At 27.4% G+C, this 24,486-nt stretch overlaps 7 protein-coding genes across 8 annotated transcripts; 3 read left to right on the forward strand and 4 right to left on the reverse strand.

The window, feature by feature from the left end:
* Positions 1–334: 334 nt before the first annotated feature.
* On the forward strand, positions 335–2,355 carry LOC118072162 (transcription elongation factor SPT5-like). The gene is made up of 5 exons (XM_035091820.1): positions 335–603; positions 1,338–1,580; positions 1,662–1,802; positions 1,885–2,018; positions 2,092–2,355. The coding sequence occupies exons 1-5, from the start codon at positions 499–501 to the stop codon at positions 2,108–2,110; spliced, it is 642 nt and encodes a 213-aa protein (XP_034947711.1). The 5' UTR covers positions 335–498; the 3' UTR covers positions 2,111–2,355.
* Positions 2,356–3,289: 934 nt separating this feature from the next.
* olf186-M (Ki-ras-induced actin-interacting protein-IP3R-interacting domain olf186-M) lies at positions 3,290–7,454 on the reverse strand. 2 transcript variants are annotated; one of them, XM_035091809.1, is made up of 7 exons: positions 7,374–7,454; positions 7,130–7,283; positions 6,598–7,051; positions 5,792–6,065; positions 5,418–5,716; positions 4,582–4,809; positions 3,290–4,500 (listed from the first exon to the last, which is right to left on the reverse strand). In XM_035091809.1, exons 4-7 carry the CDS (start codon positions 6,004–6,006, stop codon positions 3,542–3,544), a joined length of 1,701 nt encoding a protein of 566 aa, XP_034947700.1. In that variant the 5' UTR covers positions 6,007–6,065; positions 6,598–7,051; positions 7,130–7,283; positions 7,374–7,454; the 3' UTR covers positions 3,290–3,541. The 2 variants fall into 2 exon arrangements, with proteins under 2 accessions (XP_034947700.1, XP_034947699.1); XM_035091808.1 differs by lacking the exons at positions 6,598–7,051; positions 7,130–7,283; positions 7,374–7,454 and adding an exon at positions 6,328–6,480.
* A 364-nt stretch (positions 7,455–7,818) lies between these two features.
* LOC118072158 (ribosome biogenesis protein TSR3 homolog) lies at positions 7,819–9,505 on the forward strand. Its single transcript, XM_035091812.1, has 4 exons — positions 7,819–8,544; positions 8,627–8,802; positions 8,889–9,276; positions 9,358–9,505. Exons 1-4 carry the CDS (start codon positions 8,421–8,423, stop codon positions 9,438–9,440), a joined length of 771 nt encoding a protein of 256 aa, XP_034947703.1. The 5' UTR covers positions 7,819–8,420; the 3' UTR covers positions 9,441–9,505.
* Positions 9,506–9,581: 76 nt separating this feature from the next.
* LOC118072157 (zinc transporter 2-like) lies at positions 9,582–12,880 on the reverse strand. The gene is given in 7 exon segments (XM_035091811.1): positions 9,582–9,892; positions 9,974–10,214; positions 10,370–10,538; positions 10,610–10,761; positions 10,832–11,103; positions 11,182–11,372; positions 12,051–12,880. Coding segments are annotated over 7 exon segments (1,287 nt in total). The 5' UTR covers positions 12,167–12,880; the 3' UTR covers positions 9,582–9,746.
* A 2,128-nt stretch (positions 12,881–15,008) lies between these two features.
* Uggt (UDP-glucose-glycoprotein glucosyltransferase) lies at positions 15,009–20,794 on the reverse strand. The gene is made up of 6 exons (XM_035091805.1): positions 20,443–20,794; positions 20,111–20,361; positions 16,621–20,029; positions 15,444–16,194; positions 15,206–15,356; positions 15,009–15,130 (listed from the first exon to the last, which is right to left on the reverse strand). The coding sequence occupies exons 2-6, from the start codon at positions 20,334–20,336 to the stop codon at positions 15,102–15,104; spliced, it is 4,566 nt and encodes a 1,521-aa protein (XP_034947696.1). The 5' UTR covers positions 20,337–20,361; positions 20,443–20,794; the 3' UTR covers positions 15,009–15,101.
* A 233-nt stretch (positions 20,795–21,027) lies between these two features.
* On the reverse strand, positions 21,028–23,119 carry LOC118072156 (uncharacterized). The gene is made up of 3 exons (XM_035091810.1): positions 22,336–23,119; positions 21,907–22,234; positions 21,028–21,814 (listed from the first exon to the last, which is right to left on the reverse strand). The coding sequence occupies exons 1-3, from the start codon at positions 22,996–22,998 to the stop codon at positions 21,195–21,197; spliced, it is 1,611 nt and encodes a 536-aa protein (XP_034947701.1). The 5' UTR covers positions 22,999–23,119; the 3' UTR covers positions 21,028–21,194.
* Positions 23,120–23,307: 188 nt separating this feature from the next.
* Sod2 (superoxide dismutase 2) lies at positions 23,308–24,482 on the forward strand. Its single transcript, XM_035091818.1, has 3 exons — positions 23,308–23,462; positions 23,585–23,880; positions 23,984–24,482. Exons 1-3 carry the CDS (start codon positions 23,425–23,427, stop codon positions 24,310–24,312), a joined length of 663 nt encoding a protein of 220 aa, XP_034947709.1. The 5' UTR covers positions 23,308–23,424; the 3' UTR covers positions 24,313–24,482.
* The last annotated feature ends 4 nt before the right edge of the window (positions 24,483–24,486 follow it).

Genomic DNA, 24,486 nt, shown 5'->3' on the forward strand with positions numbered 1-24,486 from the left:
ATAAAATATTGTTATTAGTAATTTTATGTGATTAAATAATTATATATTATTTATGATAATAGCAATTAGTTGTAAACAAAAAAAAACCAAAAGATGACAAAATTATGAATTTTAAAAAATGGGAAATTCGTCGTTAGAGTACAAAGTGAGCTCAGACACATTTTTTATCGAAGGATTTAAAAAATATGATGAATAATTATTTGCAAATTTATATTATTTTAACGTAAAATAAATATCGCGCCTCTGATTATAATTGGTATAAAAATAAGCATGCGCTTTATCGTGCGCGATCTATTATGTGCAGTAATACATTCAGAAAGAGGGCGAGAGAAAGAGAGAACGAAAAGTTATGTATCGCAAACCACACTGTACAATCGCCATATTGTTTGCGGCAGTTTGTTCACGTCGTGCTAATACACCGATTTAGACGCTTTTACGCGTTTAGTATAAAATTACATTGTTTATTAACAAGCCGCCAAAATTTCACGAAAAAGTAATATGAAGAAAAATAAGGAGGTGTCAGATGAGGAGGATGAGTATTCAGCAGACGATCCTGATGAATTAGCATCGGAGGAAGAATGGAATCCCGAAGCAGGATCGGAGGTAATTTATGGATTTACTGTGATATTTCGATATTATTAACTTCGTTTTGTGTGTCAATTAATAGATTTTGTATGTATAATTGTATTTATACTTGATGTACAAGTGTATATACACTCTTAGAAGCTAATGAGTGTATATATACGATGTAATCATCGATTAAAGTATCAGTAGTATTTAAATTTATATTTAATTTAAATACAATAATGTGAGAAATGTATTAGAATACCAATCATTTATTATTATTTTATTAATATGATGCCATAAACTCGTATAAAAACATTGATTAAATGTTATCTCTGTCATGCTAGTCTTTTTAAAAATATTCTAATTATGAATGATAGTACTCAGTCTTATTAATTTGTATTTTCACGTGCATAGAACTAAATTTATAGCATTCATATTTGTTTAAAACTCTATTACTTTACGTATGGGAAAAAATTCATATAACCTTGAAAGTAAGAGTCAAGTTTTTTTTTTACAAATTAAATATCAAATAAATAGTTTTTTTTAATGAAAGTATATATCGAATAACAAGATGGGGTTGCCGGTAGAACAGTAGCGCCAATAATAGAACATTATGATTTACTGATTCTAATAATATTATTTATTGAGTGTTTATACAATATTATTGATGATTAACAAAATAAGTATTACTGATGATATCATGTACTACTCTGGTAGTATTTCATGTAAAATATAATTAATGAGTAACAAATTTTATAATTAATATTCAGGGAGGTGGAAAAAAGAAGCAACGAAAGGAATATAAAAAAAAGAGACAACATTCTGAAGAGGAAGACGAAGAAGAAGATGACGAAGAAGACGAGGAGGAAGATGAAGAAGAAGATGAAACTGATTCTGATTCCACAAAAAAACCTAAAAAAAAACGACGTGTAAAAAAAGATGAAGAAGAAGAAGAAGATTCTGATGACAACAGTTTTAATGAATCATCTGGCATTCCACCAAAAGATTACACAGTATGTATTTATTGATACTATCATGAAAGTATATTTGAATCTAATGTTATTAGTTAAATATTAATTCATAATCTTTATTAGTCAGGTGCATTTGTTGTTGCAAAAACCGATGTCGGTGGTAGCACTGAACCAACATTATGGAGGATAGATGGAAAAGCGTTGTTACAAAAATATTTACCATTTAAAGAAGAAGGCAAAACTTTATATAAAAGTACATCTACAGTAAGGAAATAATTATTTTAGTCAATACAGTTATTCACTAGATTATTATTGACAATATTTATAATCAATTTATCTCCCTTAGTATTCTGGATGGTCGGTAAATAATAAAGATAAATACTTAGCCGCCTCCGTAACTTTTAAGGTGCAAAACAGAAATGAAACAATTGTAGAACTTCATCTCGATCAACAACAAGTACAACAGCAACCAGTTGTAAAGTAAGTAACATGAAAAGAGAAATGAATATATTCTATGCATATATCATCAAATTATTTTTAAAATTAATTACAGGCACGATAAAGAAGACTAAATTAACTGCGATATGTGTCATTTGTCTCTATTCGTAATTGAATTTCAGAAAATTGGATTTTATATCATTTAATAAATAGAAATTTATCCGACACAGACACCCATACATACACGTATACAAAATAATGGAATACCCATCATAAGATTTGTTTATATATATATTTGGAATAACCTTCGAATGGATTCGTATGCAAAGTAAGTGATTGTTTCTTTTTCATCAATAAATATTAACATCTCAATGATTAATAACAATATTTTTCATTATATTAAATAATTAAATTTCAATGAAGAAACAATCATAAAAACATATTCAAGTAAATAATTATGATTATTTAAATGCCTGTAAATTAATACTGTTGATAAAACATCGATTCTACATTTTTTCAAAGCATCCATATACTTTTTAACATAAAATATTATTTTTTATTTATTTTCTCGATATTTTTATAGATAAATCTGTTTTTTTTTAAGTATTTACATTTTAATTTGACACCATAAAAGTTAATTTTAAGTTATCATAACTTGTAAACTCCCCGTTAGTCTTCTGTGTATTGCATTTAAGATGATTTTGAAAAGTCAAATCATGAATTTATAATTTCGATTATGCATTTTTTTAAATAAAAATAAAAGTAGAGTATGAATATTTATTTTAATTTCTTCATGGTTTAAACAACTAAGATGCAATCATAAAGATAAAATTTAGAAGTAAGTATAGTAATACAAAATCAAATTTAAAGGTAAACGAGTTCATAAGACAATTTTTTATTTGAATTTCTAAATGTTGACTTTACTGGTATAAAAAATTATAACTTTGTTTCTAAAAATAATAAGAAAATTATTAAATTAGTAATTCGTGATAATGTAATCGAACCTATTAATATTTTATTATCATAATGATTACTTGTCTTGTTACTAAATTGATTTTTTTTTTCTATTATTTAAAATAACTTTTCGTAATAATTTAAATAAATCTATAATTACTTACTTATAGTACAAATAGATGGTTTGTAATTATTCATCATAAAGTCAATTCTTATGAAAAATATTTCTTTTTATGTAAATAATAATAATAATAAGAAAATTAATAGAAATTTTAGATGTTTAAGGTAAGTAAATATTTTATTCACTTTCTATGTAAGTTTCCAACAATGGATAAAATAATTTTCATAAATAACATGTATATACATATATATATTACTTTCTTGGACATAATTTTAGCTAAATTTATGAAATATCAAACATTTCCCGCTATGTTATTCTAATAAAAAATAAATTTTCAAAAATCAGTAGCAAAATTTTAAGAACTTAATCACTGTATAATTAATAAATTGTCAAAAATTTACAATTTTAAGTAAAATATATCTCTATAAGTAAATAAACCTCATAATAAATCGTAAAATTTTCGTACTTTCTTAGATTACTATCAATCAAATTAAAATCCAGGTTCCATCTTTACAGATAATACATTGCTTAGCATATCTCTGATCTCCGCCATTTCTTGCCGATTTCTTGCCATCATATTTTCTAATTTTTCATTCTTTTTCATTATCTTTCGCATCTTTCTCCAACAACTTGGACTATATGTATGATGACAACAATCTTGTACTTCAGTATCATGTTTACCTTTTTTCGTTAATTCATCACTTTTACGACACGCATCACATCTCTTTTGATTATGGATTTTTTGCTTAATAGGATTTTCTAATTCTACATCTGGAATGTTAGATGCAGACATTTGTTCATCATCTAATATATTTATACCATCTACTATTGAATTAAGATCCTCGAATTCAGTAGATGATGATGGTACATCAATTCTAGCTTGACGTTGAAGACTTCGTCTTTTTTTCGCAATTCTCTCCGATTCCATTTGAATTCCTTCATTATTTAATTGATTAACATTATTGCCGTTATGTATTGTAGAATCCGTTTGGCTATCACAGCTATTACTAGTCCGTCTAATATTATCTATCACTTCACTAGGAGATTCATTTTCATTAAGATAATTATCAATTACTTTTGATTGTCTAAAATTATCAGGAGTAGAATTATTATTTTCTTGAGAATATTCTTTTTTACTGTCTATCATTGAACTGTATTCATTTAAGTAAGATTCTGTCTCCGAGTGTGAATCAGATGACTCTGTTTCTTCAATATGTGTTGATCCTTGTAAATTAGTATCTCGCTTTTCTTTTTTATCTTCAGTCAAATTATTACATATTAATTGATCATTTACTTCATCACTATTTGTTGTATCTAGTTCAAATGATGAAATTATTGAATTATTTGGATAATCAGTATTCTTATTATTATTTGAAGTAGAATCATTGGTGCTTCTTGATTTTACTTCGATCAGATCACCTTCTCCATCAAATACAAAAGATTTTTGTCCTAAAAAATAAAATAAAACAAATTAAAAAAAAAACATTTCAACTTATTGATAAATCTGTCAGATTTAAAAGTCTCTTATACCTATAATTATACGTTTCTTTCGTGTGTCAGGACTTTTTGAACGTTGTTCCTCAAGGTATTCTCTATTGTCTGGAGACAATACCGAAAATCTTCCGTCTGGTAGAGATATATTCTGATAGTATAATTCTGAATTATTATTCGGATAGGTTTCAAGTTCATGACTTTCGTGTTCACGTAAACGTTGCATGATTTTTTGGACTATTTCGGATGGTGCTATGTATGGTGACCCTGTTAAAATTGATAAATAGTTAGTACTTAAATAATTGAATAATTTAAGAATATTTAGAACTTTAGAAAATAAAAAATAAAATTTATAAGATGAATATGCCGATCTATAAATAATAATTATACTGGTGAATGTAAATATATAATGTTTTATTAATCAGCAGACTATATAATTCAATAAAGATTAGTTTATCTCTTATATGTTGGGCGTAGAAAATTAATATAAGAACAAACGTCATTATTTGCAAAGAATAAACAAATAATAACAATAAAAATAATAATAAATAAATATAGCAAAAAAAGGTGAAATAAATAAAAGCAAAGTTTTTCTTCAAGATTATTAGAACGTCCAACATTGTAGAAGAGACTTACTAAATCACTAGGTCCGGAGTACCTACGACGTTGCATACGTATTGGCACACTCAACGTATCGTTGCTACCTATAAAATCATTAGAAACTTACAAATGGTGATAAAAAAGCTTCAAGCTTGTAGTTTAGTTTCATTTGGTTATGACACATGCTGAGTTTAGTGTTTAATAAATAATCCATATCTTATTTCTACTTTTTCAAGTAACATCAATAAATTAATGATTGACAATTTTAAGCTTACCAGTAAGACCTCGGTATCCTAAGAAAGTCGAATCTATAGACTCACTCGTTGCTTGTTGTTGTTTTATAAAGTCTTCAATTGCTATTCCACGAAGTTTAGATGGTTGTAAGAATCTTCTAGGAATTCGAGAAAGTGGACTATCTGTTTGGGAATTACCGGAGCAGCCACCAAAACCTAGATCTATTAATATTGCTTCTGGGTCTGGTTTCCTTAATTCTAAAAGACTTTCAACACTGCTACAATGACTGCTATCTGATTGAAAACTTGGATCTCGTGCTAAACGATTATGTCCAGCTAAGCTGTAAAAGTAATTATTTATTTCATTCCAAGTATATTATGTATTAAACATTTTTATAGAAGTTTAATATACATACTTTGAAATATTTGACATGGTAATTGCTGGTGAATTAGGTGCTGATTTGGTTGCGTAGGAAGTCATGGTTGGAGCTTTAGTTAACACCTGTTTAAAATGACTGGATGATGATAATAAACTTTCATTTGACTCAATATTAGTTTCAGCTGCCGTTTTATCAATCACTGATGGAATAGAATTAACCCATTGCTGTATTGGTCCACTATTTCTTCTCATTTCCCAAAAACCTCTCAACCAATCAGTGACTCTTATAATTGTTTCCTTCCCAACGTTTTCTAATAATAAATAATAACTGGATATTATTATGAATAAATAATAACTGGCATCAAATCACACAAATATTTTTTTCGTTGTTAATTACTGGAAAATTTAGAGGAAAATTGTTACATAGAAATAATTATATTGTGTGGTAAAAGACGGAAGTGAAATAATGATAATAATGAAAATAATACAATATATAGAAACAAATAAAGCATTCTAAAAGATGGCAGATTGCCTTGTGAATAGAAATTTTTATTGGAAATCATGCTATTATACCTGGATCCATATCCTGAGCAGCGTTAAATATTTATATATAATGTCAATGGCTTATCTTGACATAATTTAACTCCAAAAATGATAGAATACTGTTATCAATTCGAAAGTTATTTAAAAAAAAACTTGGAAATTTCCATTTTTTACAATTTTACAGTAATATCAACATTTAAAAAATAAAATTTACTATTATTTATAAACATAATAATTCATCCTTAAGGTCATATCGGTTTAATATTTATTATCATATTAATTTAATATTTAAAATATTACCTTATTAAATAATATAACAGGATTTTAAATTTTCACAGGTGTTCAATAATTTCAACAACTGACTTTGATGACTAACTTTCATTATTTAAAAATCTTTATTAATAAAAAAAAGACGAAACAATATTGGAATGTAAAACAATTAATATCTGCGTGGAAAGTTATTGTAAGTTGAACAGCCACTTGTTAAGTGTTCTCCTTCACATTGTGTAAGAACTCAGTAACGTCTTTTCCATCGGTAGGAATGGGTTCCTTCTTTCAAAACATTCATACAAACATATATGTGTCAAATTACTTGTTCACACGTAAACGTAGCTAGAAACACGAACTTGCGTCTACATAGAGCCATGTAGCATTTAATGTGATGACGTATATGTATATTATACTACCCTATGTTTACATGTATTTAAATTATAAATTATAAAATATATGTGTGTGTTAATGTTATTTAAATAACCTATAAAAGAATAAATACTAAAACAATATTAATCATGAATAAACATATTTGAATGGAAAATAATAGAGTAATAATTACCGTTTGAAAATAAAACAAATATTTTCATCAGAAGGCAACCTATCGACACAATGAAGTTGGTGTTAGTGTTTATTGTCATCATAACGTATAATTTTCCTCATTGTTATTCATATTTCAATGTTTTTCAGCGGCTTTGAAGGAGCATGCAAATTCTCTGATTTTAAAAATCAATAATTATTATTTTGTTTTTAATGCTTTACACTAGTTTTTTTTACGCAGAATTTCGTCAAATGGCGAGACTTACTTCACTTCCACCATACTTGTCGAAAATTTGTTATTTATTTCATGATAGAAATAAGCTGAGATACGAAATTCAATTTGTGAGACTGTTTATTATGATAATATGATAAGTATCTAGTTTTTTATGTTCTAATTTCCTTTGAGACAATTTTTTTTTTGGAGTACACATTTTTTTTAGTGTTTGTACAGTGTATTGAGTAAAAAATTCAGATCCTAAATCAGTTAATTTTCAGCAATGATTCTGTTAAGTATTCAGTAAGATTATTTGTAATCAGTTCATATTTTATTTAATACTTGGATTAACATAAATTATTTTCCTTGAAGTATAAGTATTATTTGTGACCAGGTAAGTACTAAGTTTTTTTTTTTACCAGATTATTTCCTTAGAAATTTTACAGTAATCTTCTACTATCTATTTATTTGTTTATCATTAATTTATTGAATCTGAATATTTCTAAACTAGTGTATACAAATATTAAGCAAAAAAAATTCTGTTATTCAAAACGAAAATTTGAAAAGTAATGCCACGTAGTTCAGTCCCGTATCAATACAAGTCTACACCTCAGGTCTTACTGTTCATATACAAATAAAAGTTACAATAATTTTTGATAAGTTGAGTGTGTTTTAATTTTTTCATTACTTCACTAAAGAATATAATATTTTATCAAAGAAGTACTCCAAATTTATTAGTAATTATAAAAAAGCCAAAATATAAAATATTCCAAATCATAAGATTACTAAAAGTAAAGATTAATTAAGGAACAAAGAATTGATATTGACATGTCTTTATTTTCATTTTAATAAATATTTGAATCTTAGAACACTAATCACTTCGTATAAGCTCGCTCTTGATTACTATATACACTTGATCCAAATATATCGTTATGTAAAAAAGAAAATACTATCTATCGTTAATATAAAAAGATTTCTATTTTGTGACTTGATATTACATCTAATTGTGCAATCTAACCTCTACATTTTGGAGTATTTACATTCATTGCTCAGTTTTGAAAAAAGAGATAAGATTCATTAGAAATAAAACTGTGCAATCATGTCAAGTAAAAAGAAATACAAGAGTAAAATCACGGATAGACGAAAAAGACAAGTAGTAGGAAAGGAAGAACGATTTCGTCAAAAAACAGATAAATCGGATCAAGAGAGTGATGAAGAATTAGGTAATTGATATATAAACAGTTGAAAGTGTTTTGATTTATAACATTAAAAATACCAAACTTTGTGTGTTTAATAAAATTTCAGAATTTAATCAAGAAGATGAAAGTCCTGCTGAATTATTTCCAATAGCTATGTGGGATTTAGAACATTGTGATCCTAAAAAGTGTTCTGGTAGGAAATTATCTAGATTTGGTCTCATCAGAACGTTAAGATTAGGTTCACGATTCTCTGGTTTAGTTTTGACTCCAGTTGGAAATCAAGTTAGTCTATTTTATTTATTTATCTATTTCTAAAACCTGATTATGTTTATTATAAATCGTTTATTTATTTATTTATGATCATTTAGTGTGTTTCTCCACTTGATCGAGAAATAATAGAAAGCCATGGATGTGCTGTAGTAGATTGCAGTTGGACTAAACTTGATGATACACGTATCAATAGAATAAAAAGTCCAAATCCAAGACTTTTGCCATTTTTAGTAGCTGCCAATCCTGTGAATTATGGAAAACCATGTCAATTGAGTTGTGTTGAAGCGATTGCTGCTACCCTTATTATAACTGGCTTTCGAGAAAAAGCAGAATTTTATCTTGGTAAATTTTCTTGGGGACATTCATTTCTAGAATTAAATTCCGAAGTATTAACTGCTTATGCTGCTGCCGAAAATAGTGAAGGTGTTATATCTGCTCAAGAAATTTTTTTAGCTAATGCTCGACAAGAACGAATAAATCGACAAGGTTTTATATATTTACATAAATATTTATTTTATTGGACATATTTATTCATTCAATTAATTGATTAAATAATTGTACTTTTAGCAATATCCGATTTCCCGCCAAGTGAAGATAGTGATACAGATAACGAAACTAACAATGAAGAAAAGTTAGAAGAAAAAAAATAATGCTTACTTACTATTTAATTGAATGTAAAATAATGACTAAAGAATAATGATGGAATTACTGAAAATCTATTTATTATTTTTACAAAAGAAATAAAATTCTAATATTTTATAAATATATCATTTACATTCTTCATATTGAATTGTGAATTAAAGATTCATTCAACAGTGTGTTAGACAATTTAATGTAATATTGTGAAATTTATATATCTTATAACTGTATGAAAAAAGATTATTATATTTTTGACAATATAAATTATTAATGATTCACATAATAACACACAATACAATTAATGATTAAATTGACGATCAACGAGGCAATGATTTACATTGTTTACAATTTTCCATTTTTTCATTAAATTCTTCAATTTGTAAAGTCATTTCAAAAAAATTATACCGGTCGTGAATATTTTTTGTAGCCGTTCGAAGAATTTGTTGAGGACTAGTTCCAGGTGCTAAAAATGACATGGTAAAATTAATTGACATTCTAATTATGATTATCACAACACATCTGTTGGTTTAAAAAAAATATTTACTGATTGCTAGATGAGCTGACAGAGCAGTTTTATCTAACGACAGTGCCCAGATTCGAAGATTATGCACTTTGACTACACCTTCAATTTGCATAAATGTGTTCTCAACATCAGAGTACTCGAAGCCTTTAGGAATTCCTTCCATCAAAACATTCATGACATCTTTAATGATGGCAATAGTTGTAAAAAGGACAAGTATTGAAAATAGAAAAGTACAAATAGGATCTACGATACTCCATGTTGGCTAAAATTAAAAGAACATAGTAATTATTTTTTTTTACAAGATAATATCGTGAACAAACAATAATTACTTAAAGTTAATTGATAGTAATAATAGGTAAATAACTAAAAAATTTTGCTAGGAAGTTTTTAGAATATCTTTTCTACCAAATAACTTACTTTGAAATAAATAATCAATGCTGCAACAAAAACTCCCGTACTCTGAATAAAATCACCAATTACATGGATATATGCAGCTCTAACATTAATGTTAGGATCTTTTTCTTGATGATCATGACCTGAACCATGGCTGTGATTATGTCCATGTTGATGAAGAGTTAAACCCATTCTGAAATGAATGATTAAAAGAATAAATCAATGTATAACTATATCATTAATACATATTTTAAAAATGCTTACACAAGATTAACTGCCACACCAATAACAGAAGTGATAAGCATCATCTGAGCATCCAGCTCGAAATTTTTATTAACAATTCTTTCTATTGCCAAGTAAAATAGTATACCTGTTACTACCCATATCATCAAAACAGATGTGAGAGCACCAATGACCTTAAAACAGTTTATATTTAGAAATGAAAATTGAGCATTTATTATTCTGATTAAAGTTGTTTAAACTTACTTCTGCTCGGTACCAACCAAATGGCATTTTTCTGGTCGCTGGTCTTCCAGCAATCCATAATGATAACAAAGATATCATAAAAGAAGCAAAATCAGTGAGTAGATGTGCAGCATCAGTTGCTATTGCTAAACTATTTGACAAGATTCCTCCAACAATTTCAGTTATCATAAAAACGATACATAATATACAGGCAATAATAAGCTTTCGTCTAGCTTTTTTGTCAACTGCTTCATCTCTATCTCTGTGACAATGATCTTCAACTAAAATTATCTCTAATTATAAAAAATTCACTTTACAATTATGATTGTGGATTATTACTATAATTTAATATATTTAATAATATTTCTTACACTGTGAGTGATTTACATAATCATCTGGAGATATGTCTTTGTCTAGATTACCATTTATTACTGTACAACATCCAGAAAATTTACCATGTACACAAAATATTACTCTTTTATTAGCACTATCAATACTTTCTGTTTCATTATTATTTGGTGTGATACTAGTGCCATATCCAAATACTGCTTGATCCTTAAAACTGAAAAAAAATTCATTGTTAATATTAGAATATTTATTTATTATAAACAATAATTTAAATTTAATTTTATAGATAATTCAATCTAAGATAATTAATTATATTCGCTTTATATAAATTAAAAATACAACTTAATAATAAGTTTTTTTCTACTTTATTATAAGATCTTTTTTCAAGTATTTTAAACAATGCTATTCTTCTGATGTATTGTCTCATTTCATTTCTAATACTAAGACTATAAATTGCTGACTATGACCTTGATTAAAATGTGCAATTAAAAAGAATTGATTTTGTAGATTTACAGAATAAAGAAATAATAAACGATTACTAATTAATTATTATTATCATTATTATGATTATTCCTAGACATTAGAAAATATATTTATTTATTTCTGAAGTTCATTTTTCTATGATTATAATTTATAACATTATTTAACAATCACTTTTTATTAAACAATATCTTTGATTATTTTTAAAAAAATTCTAATATACTACCGAAATTAAATTACGCTCTATTACAAACACAAATATATTGCTGTGAGCATACAAGGTCATGTTATAAAGATATAACTGCAATGATTGACTTTAGAAAACTATTGGTACATAGTAATTATTAAACATTATCAATTAAATAATCATTACATCACAATATTTTTCTAAGTAAAAACTAATTATACCAACACCATATGAGTAGATTCTTCATTGTTTTCTGAATTATCACTATTTTTCTTTGGCTTTTGTGTCTTTGACACTTGTTCATTAATATCCGTAGAAAATCTTGAATATCCAACAGACATTTTACTAAATAATATTAAGAAAATAATACACAAAAACTGAAATACACTCTATTATTTTATCTACTTTTCTTACAAAGAAAAAAAAAAATGTTTAATATTTGTTACACAATTTTTTTTTCACTCTAGATCATTTAATAAAACTTATTTGAATCACTCGTCACTCATTTCTGTACGATCTGTATATTTTTCCTTCATTTCAATGATATTTATCTCAGTAACTTCCTGTGTCATCTTGTCAGCTCTTGATATACGCATAAATGAATATTTTAAATAAATAATTATTTCTTTTTTTTTTTTTTTATCACAAGTTATTAATTTAAAGCACTGATTAATTAGTTTTTTTCATAATTAAATCTTAATATGTATTTATTAATTTTATTCTTTATAAAAATATGAAGAAAATTATAATAACAGTTATGCATTTAACTTGACTTAACACCACAAGGAAAGTCTTTAACCGAGTGATTCGTTTTACCGGTTAATATTCGCATGTAGTAATAGGTTGTACTAGAGAGATCGGAGTATGACGAAAACCGTCAAGGACCCCACGCTACTATGTTTCAGTAAAGAGTTACCATCTATACAATTTACTTGGTTTGTCAATTTTATTCAAGTATTTATCGAATTATATAATGCTCTTCTACCATACAATAAAAGCTACATGAGAGACTCTGCTAAAATGTTATGTTTCTATATAATAAAATAATTATATTTTTAGTAAATAACTTTGACAACAAATAAATAAGAATAACTTGTAATAAAAACACTCATTACACAGATAATAAGAAAAAATTTAATTTTAACTTACAGACTAATTTTCTCTACATCCATGTCAACTGATGTTTTGGAGGAAAATAAATAAATCAAAAGATGTATTAAAGTAAGAGAGTTGTCCAGTAAGTGATTGAGTTTGATGTTTTTTGGTACTTAGGTGAGTGTTGCACACGTCACTTACATGATAAATAAAATTCAACGATGTCATGTTCTTGTCTCTTTCTCAAAAAAAAGTGACCAATAAGCCGTTTGTTTTTAAGATAAAATTGTCAAGCATCAGTCATAAACCTAATAAGACCTCACCGAGAGATATGCATAGAAGATATAATAGAAATGTTAAGTGACTGGACTCAACATATTCCCTCCTTTGTTTTGTTTTTTTGTTTTATTTTTTATCTTCTTCTTCAACCAATCTATTTATTAAGACTTATCTCTCTCAACAAACTTACCGATATTCTATAATATCAATATCCAGTTTACTTTTTCCATATTAATCAAATATTTCACTAATATTTTACCAATTTTATATATTTCATTTTAACATTGAATGTTTTTTATTATCATTTAATATAATAAATTATTCTAACAATTTCAATAAATTAAATCACATACATACCCATTATCGTTATCCATTTCTATTTTTTAAATGAACAATAATACTTTGATTGAACTGAATTAGTTAAAGAATTTCTACTACTACATCAGATACATTTTTTCTTTTTTTTTTTATAAAATTTGTTCGATTATTTTAAATCCAATAATTTTTTTTATTATATTTAATATAAGCTAAACATGAAACTTCAGTTACTTGTAAAGATAAATTTGTAAAATAATTCAATTGAGAACAAAGCAAATCAGTGTTTTGTTAGGAAATGACAAAAAACGAAACGTCTAGACTAAACGCGTTAACTTGACTGAAATAAAATTTTAGAACCGTATTAATATCAGCCCAAGACTTCGTGTGTTGTCGTCAAATCAACTTGATTATGGGAATGTCATCGATAAACTGTAACAACAACGTGCATGCAACCGTGCTATAATGTCCAGTCATTTTGATATTTTTTATCAATAATTATATCCGTGACCTGACATACGGAAATAAATCTGCTGAGAAATCCGTTTAATTGTTTATTTTTATAATTTTACATAAATATATCTAAGTGTCTATGTTTTTTCTATTAATTATTTTTCAAATAGATACCTCTCTGTCTTGAATACTATAGATAAAATATGTATATCTAACTTTAATATCACATCATGAGTAAATAATTTGCTTCATAGAAGTATATTATGCGTAGTAAATCTACTGATAACAATACATATTGTCTTTCTTGACTGTGATTAACTTAAATATACTCAGATAATATAATTTAAGTGTTTGAGAATCTTTATCAGATTGATAATAATGAGTTTCTCAATGATATATACATATCAATATATCAATCTTCATTTTTAAGAATGTATAAATAAGTTGAAATAGAAATTATCATTTTATGAAAACTTATTTTTTCTTTAGAAATAAATAAATATGATGAGAAAAAATAGCTTACTCATTATTTGTCGAATTACCATCAGTTTCCTCATTATCGATAAGTTTATCCATGATTTAATTAATAATTTAATTTTCACTATTAAGAAATGTTAAATAAAGTTTAAGTGTAATCCCATAATTTGCAAGCAACTCGATACACATCTAAAATGAACGATCTGTCGTTCACAATTAATTTCATGTAAGCCTTATTGTCAAAGTAAATAAGGTAAATTTAGATTATCCCAGACCATTTACTGTACTATTGAATAAAAGAAAGATATTAGTAATTCAATAATCATATTATTGAAGAAGTTCGTGAAATTCTAATTTTAAAGTTAGTATTATACTTCAAAAAAAAAAGAAAGTTTGAAAAATGTAATTATTATTAAAATTGTATTAATCTAAATATTGATTTTTATTCATAACAGTAATTAGAGCACTGATATTTTTTAAATACTTCTATATTTACCTTGAATATTTGTTGCGGTTCGGAGCACTCAATGATAACTTTGATTCAAATATAATGATATAGAATTATAGTGTAAAAATGATTTATTTGTACAATAAAATGTTACAACTATTTTTATCATTATAATTATTATTACTTAATATGAAAAATTAATGATTATCTTACAATTCTTCATGTTTACTGGTATCATCTAAAAATAATTAAATCAATTATAATTATATGATTAAAATATCGTCTAGAAAAAGAAATCTATGTATTATCATACCTGAATCAAGTTTTTCTTCTCTTTCATTTTGTTTATTAATATTTTCCATTTTTTTCTGTAAAGCTTTTATTTCTTCATCATAACCAACCCATTCCGGAAGTATACGCATGGCAGCTTGCAATTTAGCCTCTTTAGTCATTGGATTATTACACTAGAAAATTAAACATAGATTATAATTCTAAAATCGAATTCATAATAAAAAAAAAAAAACAAACTTTAATGTTAATGTAAAATTTACCAGATCGATAGTCTTTGCATATTTCTTTGAAGCATCACTACACCAAGTTTCACACCACAGCCATTCTTGTGGTAATGTTTTTATAGCAACTTGATGAATCATATTATTTGGTAAATCTTGATCTAAATTGGCTAAACTATTTGGATCCGGACTGAGTGCTTGATATTGACCTCTTAATCTATCACCAGCCGCAATACGTCTGAATCGTTTAAGATCAACGACATAAAGAGCGCTAATATGATAAGATCGTCCTTGTAAATGAGTTTTCCAATAACCTTGTCTCCAAAATCTAAAGCCATCCATTTCCCTTCTACTATCACAGAAAGGTGTGTAAGCGTATGGTGCACCTTCAAGATCTAAATCATTAAGTTCCTTTAGATCAGCTCTCACAACTTGATCTGCATCAACGAATATTATTTTTTTAACATCTAATGGAAATAGTACGTCTAAAAAGAGAATCTTATATCCCCAAATAGTTCTTTGTTTCTCAGTTTGTTGATGTAACCATCGTGGCCATTTATATTGTACTAATTCATATTCAAAACCATACTCTTTGGCCATATATGGCAAGAAATCTTTCAACGTTGGTGAAAGGTAATTTTTTAAAAACCAAAACTTGACTGGAGTTTTTGTGTGTTTTATTACACTTAACATCATTATTTTTAAAAATCTTTCATAAAGATGACCCGATGCAAGAGAGAAAATATTTATTTTTTCATCTTTGTCCTCGTTATCATCTGAACCAAATGTCCTATTGAAAAATATATATTATCTTTTAGTTAATATTTCTTAATAAAATATATTAATTTTACAATAGACTTCTACTATGTGTATAATACACGCGTAAATCGCTTACCAAAAATCGGAAAAGCTAAAACAAATTTAAGTAAGAAGTAGAATAATAAATTGTAGAAAAAAGTAATGGAGGAGTTAAAAAAAAATATGTATACATTCAAGACATAGACAATAATGTAATGAAAACGTAAAGTAGCTATCAGATATCAACATCTTAATGTTAACTACTTTTTTATTTATCTTGAACAATTAATCTAACTGATTATTCATGAACAGGATATCTTTATTATATTGGTTTAAAATGACTCAACTTGTTTTCGTTTAAAATGAAGTAATAGATTACTTTACGTTAAGAATAAGAAGAAAAATACTTATAACATACCTGGAGATGGAGTTCCAAATTCCTGACTTAGTGTCATCATCAGCCAATAAATCAGCATTTAATTTATCCGGTTTTTTGGTAACTTTAATTTTAAGAACATGACTCTTCAACGAACTTATTAAAACTTTAACTTCACTACCATGTTGAATAGCATCTTGACCATCCACTGAAGTAATATCATAAATATCAGCAGATCTTCCTTGTCGTAAACGTAATACCCATTCTCCAGGATTGGCTTTTAATTGGAAATAACCAAGATTAGCCATAACAATTGTATCAACCATTATTGGTTGCATCTCAGTTCCTAAAGTTATTTGTAATCCTCTTGGTGGATTACCCATATTTGCTTCAAAACAATGCCCTTCTAAAAGTAGATGTTCCAATTCAAATTCACTATGTACTCCCATAGCTACATTATCCAACTTGATATTATCTAAATCATAAACACTTTTAACTACTTCTACCAACCAATTTTCTGGAGCATGAATATTTTGTGTTAATAATGATGATGTTGGTAGTTTAGTGAATTTTGCAATAGCACCAATTAATTGACCATCAGCAGAAAATTGTAATTCAGGCTCGAATACAAAACGATAGAAGCTCTTTAGAGGCATATCACTATTTTTGTCTACACAATTGAGGAATAATTTAATATTACAATTTAATGATTTTTGTAGTGTGTTCAAAATAGCTCCTAGTTTTTGAGCTCCACGAGAAACTGGATCAACTATGGCTATTAAATTGAAAGCTGCTTCATCAGGGTTCGCTGCAGGAACTTTAATTACACTATATTCGTCACCACTAAATGGAACGTTATACCGATTACGTGTTTGAGGTCTTGGCACAAGTAATGATATTATTTGCATTATCACATCATCTGAAATTCTTTCATTGCCATCTTCATTATTGGCATTATTTTTCATATGAACTCCTTGCGTTTCATTCAGATTTTTTAATAATTTTGCTCCATATGTACTCTGACTGAAACGTTCTAATAATGCGAAATCTTTACTTGAGAAATTTTCATCATCATTTAAGGGTCCAAGTACTCGGCCATTGCATATAACAGCTCGTTCTCCAGGTGCTAGATTAAGTGTTAGTTTTGAATAATACTGATATACTTTTAATTTAAATTCTTGTGAATTGATTTTTTCAACATCAATATCCTCTTTAATATTAAACTCATTTTTTTTAATTAACAAAACATTTTCTTCAGAGATAATTTTTTGAATGTAACTTATAACATTTTCTTCAGATTGCGATTCAATTGCAGCAAGAACAATTTTATTTATATCTTCCATTGGATCAGAAGATTCTTTTTCTTTTCTATTAATAATTAATGTAATACGCACATCTGCATTAGATTCTAAATAATCTAATGCTTCACGTAAAAGTTCTCGACCATTTGGATCTTCTAGATCAGCAACAATCCAATAAGTATACAAATGTCTACCACTACTACGACGAGGCATATATAAATAATGCGAATTCTTCATTAACCAAGTTGACATATCCTGTGAATTCCATGAATCAATTCTGTCATCACTTGGTAAATTTCCTATAAGATTTAACCATTGATCTTCATCAGTTTTTAATATTCTTTCATTTAACCGTGGCATTACATTAGGTTGATCCATAATAAAATTGATAATATCATCTCCTTCACTCACATCTCCTTTATAAATAGATTTTTGTAAAAACATTGTTTGTGTCATAATTGCAGATAAAACAATTTCTTCAAAAGACTCAGCATCTTCAGAGGCAGCTAATGGTACACCATTCAATAAAGCTTGAGGGAATTTCTTGAAACCCGTACGTTTTACAAAATCATTTGCCAGATGACGTCCAACATCGTATTCAGATTCTTCACCAAAAATATAATTAATATTTGCCGAAGAATCATATGAACGTAGAGCTTTTATAATATCTGATACTTTTAAACCATCACTACTATTATAACTTCCTAGTCTTGATAGAAAATAAACCGCCTCTTTAGGACTTCTTGTTTCTGTTAAATAATGATAGGCATTATTAACAGCAATACTTGCATCGTTTAATCCAATTTCTGATGTATTAAAATTTGTGATAAAAACAAATCCAACACGAACGGGAGCTGAATGAGCATACAGAGTCTCAGCTGTACTTAAATATGGTTTTGATTTTTCACTCAAAGGATCTATTAGAAGTATCAAATTATAAATGTTACGTCGAATATTACGAAGCATACCAGGAAATGTTGGTCGTAACAGTGAATTCAGTGATACTGGCCAATCACTATAACGTCTATCATTTTCTAAATCATTCATCCAAATGATCGCTGAATCTCTTATGTCTATTGCAAAATCATGATTGTCTGTTTTACTTGATAAATCAACAGCGATAAGTTGATCCATTTTTTTATGACTAAATCCTATTTTGTGGAGTGCTTCCATTACACGAAGTTCAGCACGCAGTGTTTCTAGTAAGACAAGGCTATCAATGGCATCTAAATCAAAATATAAACCATTTATAAAAATGACTGTATCAGTTGGTTGAATGTGTAAATTGGCAAAAAATATTTCTTGATTTTTCTTCATTTCTTTCTTCATTTGATGACTCACTTTAGTACTTATTAAAGACTTAGCTTGCATAGGAAAATTTTGAGCTATATCAGTAAATATTTGAATAGCTTCAGACGGTGATGATTTCATTATTCTTTCAGCAGCTTGATGACTTAATTCTTGAAATTGCCAAACTTTTAAAGCACTAACTGCATCACTAGTATCTAATAAATGTGTTAATAATTCGTCTAGTTTTTCTCGTTTTTCAGGATACAAATTTTTTAAAATGTTGAAATTTATTCCATCAATTTCTTCAACACCTTCATTTTGCTCTTCTGAATCTTTTCCAGAATTGTCTCTAATATCAGAATCATCTGTTGCTTTATATTCTGTTGATTTCATTTGAAGTTCTACTCCATATCCAGATAGACGTAAATTTTTATCAGGTCGATTTTTTACGTAATGACGAAGAACATAAACTAATTCTGTTGACTCAGTTAATGATTTCAAACGTTTATGTAAAGTACAAAATCCAGGTGACCCTATTTGTCCATACAATATTGCATAATTTTTAGATTTTAATTTTTCAGGATATTTATGATCTATTGAATAAATGTGTGCTGAATTTCCAGCACTTTCTTTCAATTTTTCTATCTGGTTTTCTATCGAACAACTGAATTTTCCTCCAATATCGACAAAATTATCACAACTTGGTATATCAGGTTTATTTTGTGCCATTTGAGAGAACATTTCTACTCTTGCTGAATGAATTCTTAATGATAAAGATAATTTCAAAATAGCTATCTCACTTGGACTTAGAAAATGACTTGCCAGCTCAAGTGCTTGATCATACTGCTCCTTTTCGGTGACTGTAAAAAAATATTCATTACCATCAATTTCATAAATTGTAATAATTAATTCATGCTATCATACAAATAATTATTTTTTACCTGGGTTATAAACGTTGTCATTGTCTTTACAAATCAAATCAATAAACTTCCAAAAGTAAGTTGGATTTTCATCATAAAGATATTCAGATACTTCCAAAATAATAGGAGTATCTTTCCATTTAGCATTAATTAGTGTTGTTACATATTTCTTATTTACTTTTCCAACATCATGAGCAAGAATATTTAATGTAACAAATGATAAAAAAATACACTGAGGAATCCACATTTTCAATTAGTTCTTGGAAAAAATACTGTCAACAAAATAACAAATAATTATATCAATCAATAAAATTTATTAAAACAATCATAAAAGGATGATAAAATAAACGTACAAAAATTCATAAAAATAATATTCATGTAGTGTTTGTTTTTGAATTATAATTAACAAATTTTAGTACTTGTTCAGTTAATAAATACACATTGATGACAATGACCAATCCAAATATCGCACGTGCCGGGTTTAGAGAAGTTACTAACTATACATGTACACTCGGTTTACATTTATATTGACTGTAGTAGATGTTAAAGTGCAGGGCACCATCTATTCTTTCTATAACCTTGTAGCGGCCATCTTGGCGTTGAAGCGCGGCAAATCAATTCGTAATTATTCAATTTTCTTTTTAATTTTTTTAGAAATTAGAAATATACGATCCAAGTTATGGAAATTGGAGGAATCAGTCAGTTCTTTTATGTATCAGTAATTTGATACATAAAAAGTTTTGTGCGGCTATTACAGCTTGTCTTTGAAGAATAAAATTAACGCAGGAATTTTACTTACATTCAAATATCTCTATTTTTGAAGAATTTTGGCATACATGTTGTAAATATTAGTTGAAATAACTGAAATATGGCATACATAGTTTATTGGAAGAATAAAAAATTTAATTAATAAAATCATGGAATGTCTATTACAAAAATTGCTTAATATGTGCTGTGATAAATGATTAAAAATATTCCATTATGTAATATATTTTTTAAAAAACTATTTCTAATATTATTAAGATTTGAAAAGAATGATTGAGCATTTACTATATTATTTATACTTAAAAATATTATGAAATCATAAAAATAATAGTTGATGATATTATTTTTTAATAGAATGACTAAGTTTAGTTGGTGAGGTTAATTTAAGATCTTTTTTTATTGGAGTACCACTTGTTACGATACGTGGTTTTACGATCTTTGCTGAAAAACTCGTTTGTGAAGCTTCATTGGAATCAACTGTAGAAATTTTTTTTCTGGATAATGTTGGCGATTTAATATTTGTGCCAATTGTAGAATAACGTTTGATGGATGTTTTTACATCACTATTATTAGAAGTTGTTGATGAAGTTGAAAGAGAAGATCTAGTATTTAATGATGTAGAATTGGAAAGCATTTTTTTTACCGTTTGTAAGGGTTCGAGTTTGGTGGCTATGACTTTCTTCTGAGCATTATCTACAGCTTTTTTAACAGCTGGAGAAGCACCACCAAGACTTCTACCCCTTAACATTAATTTATTTGTTGGAGACAATTTTGTCGATTGGTTCACTGAAGGTTTAGGAATAGATCCTCCAATACTTCTTCTAATCAATGGCTTCTGAGGGAGTGATTTCACTGATAAAGACGGACTTGTACACCTTGATCCTGGTGGTCTTACCGGACTTCTGTCTGTCTTTCGAGGACTATTGCCCCATAAAGGAGTCGAAGGCTTCAAAAATACATCTGTAAAATAAACATCTCAATTAGATTATCACTAAAATAATAAATAAACAATAACAATATTTTAAAATTTCTCAATTTGATATGCAGTATACCATCATCTATAGTTTTCTGTTGTAATTTTTGAGCTTTTTCAATATAAAATTTAGCTCTTTGAAGACATTCTGCTAGTGAGTTCATTCCAAGATCATCGCTTCGTAAAGACACTTCTCCTAAAGAGGAACATAAATCATTCAATTGTGAAGGAGTACTTGATTTAGGAGGCGATGGTCTAGGTTCACTGTCACAACTTTTATCCCAGGTTTTTTCACGCAGCAAAATTGGAGTTCTTTCTTTTTGACAACTTTTTACATCTGAAATAGTTGCTTGAGATAAATTCTGAATGCTTATAGACATTCGTCTTTCTGAAGTTGATAGTTGGCTCTAAAAAAAAAAAAAAGTAAATTAGACACATGAAAAAATTAATCAATTTTAACTCATTTATTATTTATACGTTCTTTACTTTAATAATTCATTATTATTACCGAATTTGACAGTGAAGAATCATGCTTTTCTTCCTGACGTCGATGACAAACAATTTCAGGTTGTGTATAACAACGAGTCAATGGAGACTCATTATTAGTTTGAGCCGCATCATCGCAAAGATTAGGTTTGCAATTTTCTTCAGTGCTTATAGTATTTAAAGTAATATCTACATCATCAACCACTACTTTTGGATTTATCGTATTTAAAACATGGCTAATAACATCGTGCATCATATTTGATATATCTTTATCTATTTTTGGCACTAAATTACTTCCAGTTTCTATCAATTTATTAATGTTATTAATGCTTCCAACACCACTAACACTCCAAAATGAAGCATCAACAGTTTCTCGATCATTTGGACATTGACATTTCACTTTATTTAACTCTAAAACAGCTTTCATTTTTGATTTTCCACATTTAATAGTCACAGTAACATCATTTTCTTTCGTTTCGATATTTTTATCATCATCATTTGTAGATTTTTCAAATTCAAGAAGTTGGAAACCAATAACTTGTAGAAGACATATTAGAGATATTACATCAGGTTTCTCCCCTTTTGGTTCTGGTGTATTTGCATAAAACCATTTCCAAGCCCATTGCATAAATTTTCGCTTCACTGATCTTATAGTTAAAAATTCTGCTGTACTTAACTTATCCATTTTGCAGTAATATTTCTGACAAACTGAGTTATATCATTACTAAGAGCTATCTAACATATAAAAGTATGATGAATACAGAGAGAAGTCTTCTCTCTGATGAATACTAAATGAATAGAGTAATGATGATATATTTGTTTTGAAATACTTTTAGAAATTGATTATAATCATAAATATTTTTTGTTTACATTTTTTGTTTTTCTGAATTCAAACGTCAGTGTTTACATTGATATTTTACACGATGAATTCGTATGATAAATGTTTTGAATTATGAACTGTCGGTTATAAAATTGCAATTATTAGCAACTGCCGATCAACACTCAAATTGACTGCATCACAGATAGATAAAAAATAATAACAATAATTTGCACTATCCAAGTTATTTTACATACGAACCGGCAATAAATTAAATTTATTTATTAATCAACAATGTTTGTTGCCAGAAAAGCTGCTCTATCTACAGTACGGTAAGTTTTATTGAACTTATCTCTTTAAAATAAATGAATTAAATATTTCATAGATATTTCTCGTCAACTTATATAATTTAACCTATAAATGGAATTCATTTTGAAATATTTTAAAATTCCAGACGTGGTAAAGATGTTTTAGTCAGGACAAAACATACTTTACCTGACCTACCGTACGACTACAAAGCTTTGGAGCCAATTATCTGTGCTGAAATAATGCAACTACATCATTCCAAACATCATGCCACTTACGTTAATAATTTGAATGTTGCTGAGGAAAAATTGAAAGAAGCCGTGGCCAAAGGAGATGTGAATACTCAAATAGCTTTAGCTCCTGCTATCAAATTCAATGGTGGTGGTCATTTAAATCATTCAATTTTCTGGTGCAATTTATCTCCACATTCCAGCAAACCCGATGGTAATTTATTCACATATTTAGTGTGCCAAGAAAATTTACATATTAAGTCTAAACTTTTATAAATTTTATATCATATGTTTGTATATATTTTTAATGAATGCAGCTGCATTAGCAAAGCAAATTCAGCAAGACTTTACTAGTATGGAAGAAATGAAGAAACGTTTATCAGAAACAACAGTAGCAATCCAAGGATCAGGTTGGGGTTGGTTGGGTTACAATCCTAAAGAAAAACGATTGCAAATAGCAACTTGTGCAAATCAGGATCCTCTTCAAGCGACTACTGGTCTTGTTCCTCTCTTCGGTATTGATGTGTGGGAACATGCTTATTATCTGCAATATAAAAATGTTAGACCCGATTATGTAAAAGCCATTTTTGATATCGTTAATTGGGATGACGTTAGTGTCAGATTTAAAAAAGCTTCTGGACTTTAAATCATTTATATAACTCAACACATGCAGTGAATCATTAGCTTTCAGCATATTACTACTCAATTCAATCATCTAAGATAGAATATAAATCTTTTATTATTATACAGTTCGTAATTATCTACAACAGAATTACGTAAATACAAGAAAATAAAGCTGACCAAGTTTTTTATTAATAAC

This window comes from Chelonus insularis, unplaced genomic scaffold (assembly GCF_013357705.1).
Source record: "Chelonus insularis isolate UGA/USDA-ARS -01 unplaced genomic scaffold, ASM1335770v1 contig_88_pilon, whole genome shotgun sequence".
NCBI lineage: Eukaryota > Metazoa > Arthropoda > Insecta > Hymenoptera > Braconidae > Chelonus > Chelonus insularis.

Bases quoted from the DNA above. Each gene is read 5' to 3' on its own strand.
- olf186-M (XM_035091808.1), bottom strand. The intron at 5,717-5,791 runs GTATGTATATTA...TTACTTTTACAG, and splicing joins ACCATGTCAAATATTTCAAA to CTTAGCTGGACATAATCGTT. The intron at 4,501-4,581 runs GTATAAGAGACT...TTTATTTTTTAG, and splicing joins AAAGAAACGTATAATTATAG to GACAAAAATCTTTTGTATTT.
- LOC118072162 (XM_035091820.1), top strand. From the start codon at position 499: ATGAAGAAAAATAAGGAGGTGTCAGATGAGGAGGATGAGTATTCAGCA. The intron at 604-1,337 runs GTAATTTATGGA...ATTAATATTCAG, and splicing joins ATCCCGAAGCAGGATCGGAG to GGAGGTGGAAAAAAGAAGCA. The intron at 1,803-1,884 runs GTAAGGAAATAA...TATCTCCCTTAG, and splicing joins TATATAAAAGTACATCTACA to TATTCTGGATGGTCGGTAAA.
- Uggt (XM_035091805.1), bottom strand. From the start codon at position 20,336: ATGTGGATTCCTCAGTGTATTTTTTTATCATTTGTTACATTAAATATT. The intron at 16,195-16,620 runs GTATGTTATAAG...ATTTTTCAATAG, and splicing joins ATTTGGAACTCCATCTCCAG to GACATTTGGTTCAGATGATA. The intron at 15,131-15,205 runs GTATGATAATAC...AATTATTTTTAG, and splicing joins AGAAGAAAAACTTGATTCAG to ATGATACCAGTAAACATGAA.
- LOC118072156 (XM_035091810.1), bottom strand. From the start codon at position 22,998: ATGGATAAGTTAAGTACAGCAGAATTTTTAACTATAAGATCAGTGAAG. The intron at 22,235-22,335 runs GTAATAATAATG...TTTTTTTTTTAG, and splicing joins ATTCTTCACTGTCAAATTCG to AGCCAACTATCAACTTCAGA. The intron at 21,815-21,906 runs GTATACTGCATA...TTTATTTTACAG, and splicing joins ACAGAAAACTATAGATGATG to ATGTATTTTTGAAGCCTTCG.
- LOC118072158 (XM_035091812.1), top strand. From the start codon at position 8,421: ATGTCAAGTAAAAAGAAATACAAGAGTAAAATCACGGATAGACGAAAA. The intron at 8,545-8,626 runs GTAATTGATATA...ATAAAATTTCAG, and splicing joins AGAGAGTGATGAAGAATTAG to AATTTAATCAAGAAGATGAA. The intron at 9,277-9,357 runs GTTTTATATATT...TTGTACTTTTAG, and splicing joins AGAACGAATAAATCGACAAG to CAATATCCGATTTCCCGCCA.
- Sod2 (XM_035091818.1), top strand. From the start codon at position 23,425: ATGTTTGTTGCCAGAAAAGCTGCTCTATCTACAGTACG. The intron at 23,463-23,584 runs GTAAGTTTTATT...TTAAAATTCCAG, and splicing joins GCTGCTCTATCTACAGTACG to ACGTGGTAAAGATGTTTTAG. The intron at 23,881-23,983 runs GTAATTTATTCA...TAATGAATGCAG, and splicing joins ACATTCCAGCAAACCCGATG to CTGCATTAGCAAAGCAAATT.